The sequence below is a fragment of the Malania oleifera genome, chromosome 2, assembly GCF_029873635.1.
Source record: "Malania oleifera isolate guangnan ecotype guangnan chromosome 2, ASM2987363v1, whole genome shotgun sequence".
Classification (NCBI taxonomy): domain Eukaryota; kingdom Viridiplantae; phylum Streptophyta; class Magnoliopsida; order Santalales; family Ximeniaceae; genus Malania; species Malania oleifera.
The window spans coordinates 70,881,812-70,895,931 of record NC_080418.1 but is presented as its reverse complement, the minus strand read 5'-3'; the positions used below and the strand labels follow the sequence as shown (position 1 = coordinate 70,895,931).

The window sequence follows — 14,120 nt, the reverse complement described above, 5'->3', positions numbered from 1 at the left end:
AAATGCCTCATAAGAGCCTAAATAGGAGAGAGAATTCCTTGAAAGGCCCTTCTATTCCTCTCTCCAAATTTGCCCAAAAAATAGCAAGGGGAATGAGGGAGAAGGATCTTCTCCCTTATTAGATCAAATCCCCTTTCAATCTAATTCGCCTCCCACTATAGTAGCAGTGACCTTATTATTATTTAAAATCAAGATGGCCAAGTACTATAATTTCTTGGTCCATGAAAGGAGTATGTGACCAATTGATTCCTCCTGCTCCAAACATAAAATGCCTTTATTGACAAAAGGGAGACATTTTTTTAATGATTGACTATTTTTAATGATTGACTATTAAACATTTTTCCTAGAGTAGCTTCCCATGTGAATAAGGCAACCCTTGAGGGGGCTTTCATTTTCCAAATCAGCTTCTAAGGAAAGTTAGTGCTGCTCCTAAACAAGGAACAGGTGTTTATAGAAAGAGTTGACAATGAAGTTCCCATCATTCCTCAAACCCAATTGGGCTCTTCGGAACAGGCCTGACAATAAAACTTACCAAGTTCCTTTCTTATTACATGTTCAATAAAATAAATAAGAAAGATATAAAGAATTGTTGTTGCCTATATTGTAATAATGTAATATATATTTCACCTTGTTCTAAGGAATATCTATTCCGTGAACCAAACTAGCCATTAATGTCTCAAGACCCTATAAAATACACCAGTCATCAGCAATTCCCACCGGACGTCTCACTATGTACAGTAGAAGAACAAACAAGGTAGAAAGGGAAATCATTTCTATCAGGTTAGAATTCAAGGGCTTACAAGCATACCAATGAATCACATTCATTCAAAGTCGTTCTATCAACATAATGAGATATATATCATGCAAATATTGAAGTTGAGATTTGGGTAAAACCGTTGAAGAATGTTACAGCATATGTACATGTTTGTGACCATCACAAGATCCTTTGCAAGTCCGCCGAGTGCTTTTTTCTTTTTCCGCCTTGAATGCTCAATTGCTCCTTTGTGCCGATACATTCCTTTCATCCAGATGTCAGCTCCCACCAAAGCAGACCCCTTTACCTCTTTTTTTTTTTTTTTGGCAAAAAACACAAGCAAAAGTTGTTAATTCTGCTGCAGTGGCAAGAACCTAGCTACTAAATTCAAGGAAGGGTTTAGGGAATCAAAACTGAAATCCAACAGGTTTCTGTTGAAATGAAAAATGCTAAAAGATGCTTCCCTAATTCAACATCACAGTTATGTGCAAAGGCAGCTCATTTTTCACTAAAAAGTAGGCTTGCACCAAATTTTGGTGAAGGCTCTAAATTTAACTGTTCTTTTACACTACTTGGTTTGCAGAATTGAATTGAGGGAAACAGAATTGAGGCAGAAATGAACTTGCTAGTGAAATACAATTACTGTGAATCACAATTTCAATTCCTTCCAAATATTTGATATTTTTCAATAGTGACTACAACGGAATGAAAAGTGATTCACTCTTCCAATAAAAAATTATTAAATTTTGTAATCTTTCGAGTACATGACTTCAATACAACTTTATTTTACTGGAATCTTTGGTCCTCCAGTATAAATTTAGGAAACTGGTAATTGGGTTTTGCTTGAGCTTCAAGGCTTTTAATCCAACAAATATATGACTGCACAGGGGATTCTAGCTGGAGTTGAATAATATAAATTGGGTTTAAAGTCTGTTAGATTTTTCCCTTCTTTGTGAGGATGTAAGGTCCAGCATCAACTTTTTTTCAGGCTTATCAATCACCCACCCCAAAACTTTCTAGCCACAACAGGCTTACATCAAGGGTTGAGAGCTCCCATCGTTGTGCTGCATGGTTTTGATAATTTTAACCATAACAGAATCAGAAAATATGTAAGCATGACCTGCCCTGTTGACAACATAGTTTACGTAAGACAAGGGTATAGTAAATAGTAAGAAGCTCCTCTCTCAAATGTGCAGCCCGCAAGCAAGAAAGGAACAGTACACCTAGAATTAGAGTTGCGTGAATAGAGTGAAGAACTTCCAAGAGTTTTGCGGCCAACGAACATTATCAAATTAAAATTAGTATACAGGTTCGAGTCTTACAAATGTATAATGCTAAACTATTGCTAAAATGAAGAAAGCATGTCCAAAATTGTGCTTAGCCATTGAATATTTACAGTAGATGAGGAACAAGGAAAGGGACCAAAACAGAAAGGAAGCAAATTATTTGTTTATAAGACGTACAAAAATCTAGATCATGTACAAGGGAAATCCATGAGCAAATGGGAAGTCAAAGCAACTGAAGCTGAAGGTGCTCGGAGGAAAAAGAACAAGGCTGAAGGTATAAGGGATAAATGGCAACTTACAACTTATCATAGTGTGTGGGCCTAACTAGAGGGAAGTAGAAAAAGTGTACATGCAAAATCCAATCAAATAAGAAAGAGTCCAAATTGATTTCATTATCTCTACCTCTTTCATCCTTAAATTAGAAGCATCATCTTATTTCTTAGATCCATAGACAGGGTCACCAACAACATAAGGAGGTGGATGAACAGAATTCTTCAAGAGTGGAAGCCTGGCAGGAGCAAAATCATCATCACTTTCATCACATCCACGATGTGGACCAAGAGATTTGAGTATCAATGCCAATAAAATTGACAGTCCCTGCAAGAGAAAAGCCCATGGACAATAAGCATAACGAGGATGTGCACCTCATTTTAAAACATAAAACAATAGCTCCAAAGAACCATTTTTCAAAATCCTACAAATGTAATCTGCCAATAATCACTTCTTGCATGGAAAAAGAAAAATTAATCACCAATAAATAATCTGAAAAGTACTCACGACCTTCTTCAAATCAAAAACAATGTGAGGTCAAACCAAAACAAAATGACAACCTACAAAAGAGTTACCAGAAGGAAACAATGCAACCGAAATTTTGACAAAAAACATGGTTTCATAACATAATTGGTGCAAACATGCAATATGAGTGGGTTACTAGCAAATTCCTGACTAATTTATTCTTGTGAATAATACAATACCACAATATTCACATGATTTTGTTCCAGACGAATCCATATTTTACAACATTGTAACCCATTTTATTTTTTATATTATTATAATTATTATTATTGGATAAGAAGGTATGCAATCAAGGCCACTCAGAGGGTGCCAACTACCAGTCCACATAACAAAAGGAAGAGCTATACAAAAAAAAAAAAAAAATCACGCATCAAAGAGTTCAATCCAAGATAAAGGCATGATTATTGGTGCCCCAGAAAATACTGTTCAAATCAGAAAAGTTCTCCCATTTTGTGAACTGGCATCTCCGTTCCAATAAATGCACTGCTACTCCTTTCTCCCAACCATACACCAGAATAGGTAAAGAGGATCTAACATTGCCCAGCATGAACCACTGAACCGCAAATCTGGCAACTAATGTAAGAGAAGATTGAATGGTTCTCAAATATTCTTGCACATGAAGCACCAGCTGACCAAGTTGACCCCATCCTTCTAAGGTTACCCACCTGTGAGTATGCCTTCCTACACATGGAAAAAAGCTCACTTTTATGAGATATTTAGAGTCCAAACAGATTTCCAAGGAAAATTCTTAGCCCCCTATCTGTCAGGAGATTATATATAATTTGACTGAAAATTCCATTTACCACCCTTCCGTTTTGACAGCATCCTCCTTCAGGCAGTCAGGGTTTATTCCATGGAGAACTCTCAGCAGATTTTCCACTTAAGTCAGCTCCCAACCATTGCATTCCAGCGGAACTGAATGTCCCATGGGATTTGAGTTTGAACCAAAAGAAACTACATTTACCACCAGCACTTCCTCATTATTTTAAAGATTAAACATGGCTGGGAAAGCATTTTTCAGAAATGTATAATCCACCAAATGTCCAACTAAAATCCAATTCTATTGCCATTCCCAACTCCCAAGCCAATAAACTTCATAGAAACTGCCTTGACCTTCCAGAATACCTTTCCAAACTAAACCCATAAGAGCTTCATACCTCATTGGAGAACCAAACTCCTGAGCTGCCATGTTTGGCTTTAGGAACCTTCTTCCAAAAAACTCCACTCTGATCAGCAAATCTCCAAAGCCAATTTGCAAATGAAAATATGAAGCATCCTCCAAGCCCAGCCCACCCCAAAAATTGGATCAGAAATGAAACTGCACCTCAATTAACAAATTGTTCATTTATTCAAAATCACTACTGTTCCAATCTGTTTACAACCACAGCCAAAAAGAGACATAAATAAGTTGGTAAACTAGAGGGAACACTTCAAGTCAGTGTCAGTCCTCCCCATAGTTACCAGAAAATGCTAACACCCTATCAAACCACGTATTAGTACAAAAGTTGCAAAACATAGTACATTTTCATTCCAAAACACTAAATCTAATGATCCTAAGTTTTAATTCAATATATTTCACATAACATATTTTACATCAGTTAAAAGTAGAGAATTATCACATTATAATTCCATCCTAGTTCATTATTTACTATACCACAAAAGAAAATCTCTTCTAGATTTTGAAACACTTCAACAATCTCCCCAAAATACACAAGTCCCATCACATATTTTTCACCAATATATTTATAGTAGTATACACCCTAATGTACCACATTTTAGAGCATATGCTGTACCACAATCCCGTTCCCATTCCATGAACCGGAACGTTCCACATTCTAGATAACATTGGTGCTCCCCCTTCGGATAAATATTGTTTTTCCACTCAATGAGTTTTTTTTTTAATCTCTTCACCACAATAACCCATCCAGTCTTGGCTTTGAATGGAGCACCAAGAGACATCCCCAAGCTGATGGTTGGGAAGGTTATCAATCCTACAGCTCAGGTTGAAGGCCAACATGTCCACCTCCTTGACATCCCCCACAGACACGATCTCACTTTTCCCTACATTCACTTTAAGGCTTAAGATAGGCTTCAAACAAGAGAAAGTCACACCTGACCTGAGATATCTCAGCTGGTCCTCGGAATATAATTGCCTCGTCTGCAAAAGCAGACAAGCTACCTGCAAACCAACACCTGCAGTAGCTCCTACTACCTTCTATGAAACCGCCCCCCATAATTCTCCTCAGTAGCAGGACAATGCCCCCATAACAATAATGAATAAATAAGGTGAGAGTGGATCTCCCTAAGGCCACACAAATTGGCAAAGAAAACCTTTAGGGGATGAACCATGAACCATTAAGCATTAACCACAAACCATTAGCCATTAACTATTAGCCATAACATTTAAGGGATCCACTAACTATTAACCATGACAGAATAACTAAAAGAAGAAATGTAGAACCTAATCAGCCCTCTCTACTTAAGCCCGAAACTAAGTCCTCCTGGCATTTAGAGAAGGAACTCTCAATTCACATGATCATGTCTTTTCAATCTCCATCTTACAGATCATTCTTTATTCAGCCCAAGAGTGTGCCCACACTCATTTGTGACAAGTGCAGCATTCAAGATCTACCCTACAGGACCCCATTTGCATCAAGGATTTTGTTAAATGAAAAGAAAGGAAAATAAGAAGAAAATTCATTTTCCATTGTATTTTCTTTCTCTACCAAAAATGAAAAATTGTTCTACTAAAATTAAAATTAAGAAATATCAAATGTTAATGATGTGTCAAATCAAAAATTTACCCAACAATTTGCTATACATTTTATTTTCTCACTTCCTTTGATTACCAACTGTTGGCCTAACATGGCTTACAAATCTTGTTTTGATGATAACAAATCAAAAGTTATTTAACATGTTTTATTGTGAGTAAAAATACTTCACGAAACAGGTGTTTCAAGCTCAAGTTCAAGTATAAGCAAAGCTCATTGCAAGACTTCATATGAAAGGAATATGAAAGCTCAAAGAATATGAGAGCATGAATACCAAAGAGGAATTGATGAAAGCTTAGAGATTTGAAGCTCAAAGACAAAAATGACTCAACAAATAATAAGCATGAAGACTTCAAAGCTTAGACTGTGTTTAAAGTCTTAAGAGAATCTCTATGTAAGTACTTCATTCAAATGATGATTTGATTGGGTTTGAAGCTCATTAGGAAATTTATTAACTTAAAGACCATGTTTTAAAAAACTCGGAAAATTCTTTTCAAAAGTCTTAAAATATTTTGAGGAAAGTAAAAGAGCAAAATAAATTTGGAAATAAGTTGAAAAAGCAGTTGTTGGTCTGTCCAGGCGACTAACAAGAACTTCCCAAGCTACTGACAAATAAAATACCTAATTTTGAAACAACCCGAGAGGACCCAGGCGACTGACTTGTGATTTCCCAGTCGAATGACTCCTTCTATATTTGAAAATCTCTGTTTTAATGTTTCTAGGCGACTGACTCCTACTTTCCCAGTAGACTGACTCTTCGAGATTTTAAATTTTAAACATAACAAGAACTTTCCGAATTTGACTTTTTGAATTCTAAAAGTCATGTAAACTTGGGAAACACTCCAAGTCACTTGGGGAACACAAAATACTCATGAATAAACATCTATAAATACCTCCCCAAGACTAAGGATTCAAAAACACCAAACAAATACAGCATTCAAGCTCTCTCGTTCACAAAACTCTCAAAGCTCTCTTGTGCAACCAAATTCTGAATTTCTTTACTGAGGTTTGCTGGGAATCTCTCACAAAATTCTAAGCATACTCTGAATTCTTTCAATCAAGAAAGAAAGCTCACGGTGATATACTTCTAAAGGCTTCAAACTCTTTTAATTATTATTTTGAATTGAAGTATATTTTAGTGCTAAATTATTGTACTAATCTACTCTTGTTGAGAGTATCTTTGTACACCAAAACTTATTCTTGTATTGTAGAAGGTTCAGTTTCTTGAATCGTTGTTTGACCAAGTGTGGAGTATCGTTTGGAGAGGCCTAGTCTAGCCTATTGAAGGAGAGATTGTAAGGTTGCTCCAGCCTGTAAATGAGTGGTTATAGTGGAATCCTTAGGTGGTGTTGCCTAAGGGGAGGACGTAGACAGGAATAGCTGAACCTCGTAAAAAGTCTCGTCTCACTCTCTTCCCTACTCTCATTTAAATTTCTATTAATATTAACTACGTGGTTGGATTTTAATTTTTCAGTTATACTAAGTGGATTGGATTATAAATAAACTGAAAATTAATTTGACTTTGGGATTGTGGAAACCAAAAAGGGAGTACGTTGGTTAATCAATACTAATTGCGGAAACCATAAAGGAGTACGTTGATTGGTTAACACTCAAAAACTCATTAATTGAAAGTTTAATTAAAATCTAAGTTTTTGGAAGAGTGTTGGAAGTTTGAATTATACTTCATATTGAGAAAACAGGTTCACCAATACAGGGCTCTTTATAAAAAACATACATAAACTCTACCTTGAGTTACTAAAGTGCTGAAACTTTGAAAGCATTGCTAGGATTATTGCTTATTGTGGATTGTGTTGTGATTGAGTTGGTTGGATTGTATTAAATTGCTAAAAGGAATATTCAACTTGATATATTCATTCATAAAGGTTTTAACCAAGTTAACTTTCCACTGAACTTATAATTGAAAAATAACTTGGCTTGTGTGGTGGCTGAACTTACAATAAGTTAAGAAAGAATCAATCAAAGAAATTTTAAAATCCCAATTCACCCCCCCTCTTGGGCATACACCTTACTTTTCAATTGGTATCAAAGCCAGATTATAGCAAATCTTAATTAGAAGCTACATAAAGATCTAAATGGCACACCTAGGTGTATCCCCTTTTGCTAAGGGACAATCCTCAACTTGACCCCCTATTTTCTGCGGTGTAAGCTATACCTTTTGGAAACAAAGAATGAGAATCTATATTCAAACTATGGATTAGAAAGCACGGAAAGTTGTCACACATGGTGACCACATTCCTACTAAATTAGTATATAGTAAAGAAGTGCCTAAAAAAAACGAGATTTGACTGATAATGACTATAAAATAATGCAAGTAAACTCAAGTGCCATGAATGCACTATATTGTGCTTTGGACGTTAATGAATTCAATAGGGTCATGGCATGTAAGTCAGCTAAAGAAATATGGGATAAGTTAAAGGTAACCTATGAAGGAACGGTAGATGTTAGAAATAGTAGAATCGACATGCTCACTAGCGAGTATCCTTTAGGATGAATCCTGATGAAACTATTACTAACATGTATACTAGATTTACTTATATAATAAATTCCTTAAATGCTTTAGGAAAAAATTATTCAGCATATGAAATGATTCGAAAAATCCTTAGAGGACTTCCTCCGATATGGGAACCGAAGGCCACAACAATCACGGAAGGAAGAAACCTAAAAAATACCTCCCTCGATGAGTTGATCGGATCCCTTCTCACTTATGAGATGGCGATAATTGAAAGAAATCCAGAGAACAATAATAAAAATAAGAAATCTATAGCCCTTAAGGCTGTCAAATAAAGTTCTAGTGATGAAGACAAAAATAATGAATTAGATGATGAATAACTAGCCTTCATTAGTAAAAGACTTGGAAAATTTTTCAGAAAGAATAGGAAATTCCCTTGGAAGTTCAAAGGACCAAAAACTAACAAAGGAGAAACAAACACAAAGGAAACTAAGAATGAACCACCTACATGTTATAACTGCAAGAAGGTTGGATACATTAAACCTGATTGTCCACAGCTGAATAAAGACAAGAAGAAGAAAAAGAAGGCAATGAAAGTTACATGGGATGACACAAGCTCAAACGAATCGGAGAATGAATCAAGTAAATAAGAAGTTGTCAACATGTGCTTTATGGCGCACAATGTTAAGGTAAACTCTCACTATAGTTCATCGGAAGAATCTAGTGGAGAGTCTTGTAATGATTCATGTGATAGTATGTCTTCATACAAGGAAATTCAAACTAAATTATTCGCCTTACACAATAGGTTCATTAAAGTAACTAAAAGGAACATAGCTTTGAAAGAACAAAATGAAAATCTTAAGAATCAGCTAAAATCCTCTAAATCAGCTGAAAAAGAAAAGGAATCTCATATTGATGACCTAATGAAGAAAATAAACAACATGTCTCAAGAGTTGGCGAAACTACAAGTAAACGGTAAAAGCAAGAAAGACTTAGAAATAAGTAATCTTAAAAGTAAAATTGAAGATAAAGACAATCATTTATAATTTTACTAGAGGAAAAGAGAATTTTGAAAAAATGATTGGACAACAAAGGATGATTAGTGACAAAGAAGGAATTGGTTACAATAGAATTGAAAACAAAAGGAAGAACTTATTTATGGGATATTTTTTAAAAGAAGCAAAATACAATGCTACTACATCTTCTCCAAATATTCATGAACACACTACTTGCTTCTTGTGTAGGAATAAGGGACACATAAAGTTTAATTGTCCACTTAAAAAGAAGTATGTCAAAATCAAAAATGAATGGAAAGTAAACACTAAAAATAGATATGACTTAAAAAGAATTAAGAAGGTTTGGGTTCCAAAAGTAACACCGTAAATCCTTCCTTGTAAGTATACTTTAGGACCACTCCATCAAAGGAAAAATGGTACTTGGACAGCGGGTGTAAAGACATATGATCGGGGATAGAACAAAGTTCACCACCCTAGTTCAAAAAGATGGAGGGTATGTGACCTTCGGTGACAACGCTAAAGGTAAAATCGTCGAGATTGGTAAAATAGGTAAAGAACCCTCCCTTACAATTGATGATGTTTTGTTAGTAGATGGATTAAAGCATAATCTTTTAAGCACAAGTCAACTTAGTGATAAAGGGTTTGACAAAGTCTTTAAGCAAGATAAGTGCATAGTTCAAAACTCAAGAAAACATGAAGTGTTATTTACAGCTTATAGAGTCAATAATGTATATTGTATAAACCTTGAAAACTTAATCTCTCAAGATGTAACATGTTTAGCTGTCATGAATGAAGCCAATTGGCTTTGGCATAGAAGACTAGGACATGCAAGCATGGAATTATTATCAAACTTATCTAGAAAGAAGTTAGTCAAAGGTTTACCAAGCACAAAATTCATAAAAGATGAAATTTGTGATGTTTGCCAACTTGGAAAGCAAATTAAAACAAGTTTTAAAAAGATAAAACATATTTCTACTAGTAGACCCTTAGAACTTATTCATTTAGATTTGTTTGGTCCTACGAGAACTCAAAGCATAGGAGGTAAGCAATATGCTTTTGTCATAGTTGATGATCATTCTAGGTTTACGTGGGTACTATTTTTAGCCTCCAAGGATGAAGCTTGTAACATGTTAATAAATTTATGTAAAAAACTTCAAAATGAAAAAGGATATAGTATTTCAAATATAAGGAGTGATCAAGGAAGACAATTTAATAACAAAGAAGTTGAAAAATTTTGTAATGAATATGGAATTAATCATAATTTTTCAGCACCTAGAACTCCACAACAAAATGGAGTTGTTGAAAGAAAGAATAGAACTCTTCAAGAAATGGCAAGAACGATGCTAAATGAACACAACCCACTAAAGTATTTTTGGGCTGAGGCGGTAAATACCGCATGCTATGTGATAAACAGAGTATCTATGAGATCAAATTTAAATAAGACTCCTTATGAATTATGGAAAGGTAGAAGGCTTAACATCTCTTACTTTCATGTTTTTGGATGCAAATGTTTTGTATTAAATGATAAAGACGATTTAGGTAAATTTGATGCAAAAGCTGATGAAAGTATATTCTTAGGGTATGCATTAAAGAGTAAAGCTTTTAGAATCTATAATAAAAGAACTCTTACAATTGTAGAATCAATTCATGTAACATTTAATGAAGAAAATCTATTTAATAAAACAATAAATGTTGAAGAAACTAATCAAAATCCAAAAGACTTAGAAATTATAGAAGTAGAAGAAGAGAAATATGAATCAACTTCAAATGATGATGCTACTGAAAATTCTAAATTACCCAAAGAATGGGAATATGTAAGAAATCATCCTAAAGATCAAATAATAGGAGAACCATCACGAGGTGTAACTACTAGATCTTCACTGAAAAATCTATGTAATCATTATGCATTCTTATCTCAAGATGAACCTAAGAACGTTGAAGAAACTTTAAATTATGATTCATGGATAGTGGCTATGCAAGAAGAATTAAATCAATTTGAAAGAAATAAAGTATGGAAATTAGTTCCTAAACCAGATAACCATTCAATTATTGGAACTAAGTGGGTATTTAGAAATAAAAATGATGAAAATGGAATTGTGGTAAGAAATAAAGCTAGACTTGTGGCTCAAGGATACAACCAAGAAGAACGAATAGACTATGATGAGACATTTGCTCTCGTAGCTAGAATGGAAGCAATAAGAATGCTACTAGCCTATGCATCTCATAAGGAATTCAAATTATATCAACTGGAAAAGTGCCTTTTTAAATGGTTTTATAAATAAAGAGGTATATGTAGCACAACCACCGGGCTTTGAGGATATTCAAAATCCTGATTATGCGTTTAAGTTAACTAAGGCTTTGTATGGATTAAAACAAGCCCTTAGGGTTTGGTATGAAAGATTAAGTGGATTCTTACTAGAAAAAGGGTTTTCTAGAGGAAAGGTTGATAGTACTTTATTTATCAAAACTAAGAAGGAAAAACATGCTTATAATCCAAATTTATGTAGATGATATCATATTTGGTGCAACTAATAATGATCTATTTAAGGAATTTGCTAAATGTATGCAAGAAGAATTTGAAATGAGCATGATGGGAGAATTAAACTACTTCCTAGGATTACAAATTAAACAAGCCAAGAATGGAACTTTTATAAATCAATCCAAATATATAAAAGACATGCTTAAGAAATTTGACATGGAAAGTAGCAAGCCCATAGGAACTCCCATGAGTACTTTCATAAGCCTTGACAAAGATGAAAAAGGAAAACTAGTAGATATGAAATATTATCGAGGTATGATAGGAAGCTTGTTATACGTAATAGCCAGTAGGTCGAACATAATGTTTAGTGTATGCATGTGTGCACGGTTTCAATCAGCACCCAAAGAATCTCATCAAATAGCCGTGAAAAGAATCTTAAGATACTTGATAGGTACAATTGATTTAGGACTTTGGTATCCTAAGGATACCGGATTCAAAATGATTAGTTATTCGGATGCCGATTACTCAAGATGTAAAATTGATAGAAAAAGTACAAGTGGTACATGTCACTTATGTAGCAGCAGGGAGTTGTTGTGCACAAACCTTGTACATGAAACAACAATTAAAAGACTTTAACTTAGAATACTCAGCTATTCCAATTAAGTGTGATAATACAAGTGCAATAAACATCTCTAAAAATCCAATACACACTCAAGAACTAAACACATTGACATAAGACATCATTTTCTAAGAGATCACGTACAAAAAGAAGATATACTACTTGAGTTCATAAATACAAACAACCAATGGGCTGACATCTTCACAAAACCCCTTCCAGAAGAAAGATTTATATCAATTAGAAGAGCACTTGGTCTATTACACAATAGGGAAGTGGTTTAGAAAGAATACAAGAAGAGAAAAGAAGAAAAATTAAAATTCTTGGGAAGTCAGGCGACTAAGTCAATTTTCCCAGTCGACTGACATGCCTCTGTGTGCTGAATTTCATTTTTTTTGTCAATCAGGCAACTGACTTCTGAGATCCAGTTGACTGGATCATCGGGGTTTATAAATTTTTTAGCGCGAAACCCTAATTTTTGTATTTCCAGTCAACTGGACTCTGCTCCTCCACTCATCCGAAACCTCCTTCTTCCATTCCCCTTGCTTCTAAACCTGAAATCCTTCCATCAAACGAGTAAAGATCATCTTCACACATTTTCTCCTTCAAATTTTTAGGATTTCTTCCGAAATTCATTCATCAATATGCCACGAACCAAACAAGCTGCAAATCAAGGTTCTGCCTCCAATCAACAAGAAGATGATAACCTTGATCAATGGTTTGTTACTCCTCAAGCCAAACAAAGATATCAGCTTCATCTTCGAGCAACTGATCCTTTACTTGGTAAGATTATTGACACGGCTTTCTTTGAGGACGATTTTCCAAATATTCTACCTATGTTTAGGGCAATTGGATGGAAAAACCTTGTGGTTTTTCAAGCAAAGGGTCTATACCCTAATCTTGTTAAGATTTTCTATGCCAACATGACTCAAAATCAAACGGCACTCACCACCGAAGTATGAGGCCATAGAATTTTGTTAACCCCTCAAACCTTGGCCCCATTCTTCATATTGATCAAGGTGAGTTTGAGTGTCCTGCATTTTCATGCACTTGGATCATGGATCAAAGATTCACCCCAGAAGAATTTTTACCTTTAATTATGGTAGCAGCACCGGAAGAATTTAGGACTCCTCCTAAGTATACTCAATTGACCCTTCAAGCACAAATCCTTCAGAAAATCATTACATATAACATCACACCTCAGGTCAGATCACATGATTATTTGTCATATGCGGACTGCTTTATCATGTGGTGTCTTTTGAAAGGAAAGAAGCTTGACTTGTCCAGCCTGGTTTTGAAATGGATGTGGACAAGGTTGGAAGCATGAAGGGTTACTTTTCCATACAGAGGCATTCTCAATGCTTTGTTTTCTCATCTAAGTATCATCAGTCTAACTGAGTTGTTCATCAAAAGAACTCGATACGATCTTTTCAACTCTACAACTCTAAAACAGATAGGCTATGCAAAGTATGAATAAGGCTGGTTTCAAAGAGGAAGAAGACCACCTAGACCAGCTCCTGAACAAGCACCACCTCTTGAACAGCAGCCCGAACCACAGCTTGATACTCCTACATGGTTCATGCCATTCCATCATTCTTTTCACCACTTTCAGTAGTGATGTACACTTAGGTTTTCAATCTCTTAAGGAAAGTCATTCCTCCCATCAATCTAGTATATCCTCCATTGATCAGAGACTTTTCCGTTTAGAGCAATACCAGGCTAGTTCCTCACATTATCCTAGTGATGATGCTTCTGAAGAGGAATATGAGGAGGAGAAAGAAGAAAAAGATGAAGGAGATAATGAAGGCTCTAATGATGATGATGCAGCTACTGCTAATGCTTGATTGATTTTATTATTATGCTATGTATTTTAGTGCTCCATCAGTTGTTTTTGTGGTCTCTCTCTTTCTAATTCAGTTTATCTATGTTTCGG

General features: G+C 35.1%; 1 protein-coding gene across 1 annotated transcript in view; it reads right to left on the bottom strand.

Moving 5' to 3' along the window:
- Positions 1-757: 757 nt before the first annotated feature.
- LOC131148685 (tetraspanin-19) overlaps positions 758-14,120 on the bottom strand; it is a 38,197-nt gene continuing 24,834 nt past the window's right edge. The window contains exons 5-6 of the mRNA XM_058098569.1: positions 2,443-2,637; positions 758-1,063 (exon numbers count right to left, since the gene is read on the bottom strand). Of these exons, the coding sequence (XP_057954552.1) occupies positions 2,473-2,637 (165 nt within the window). The 3' untranslated portion in view covers positions 758-1,063; positions 2,443-2,472. The remainder of the gene's footprint in view (positions 1,064-2,442; positions 2,638-14,120) is intronic.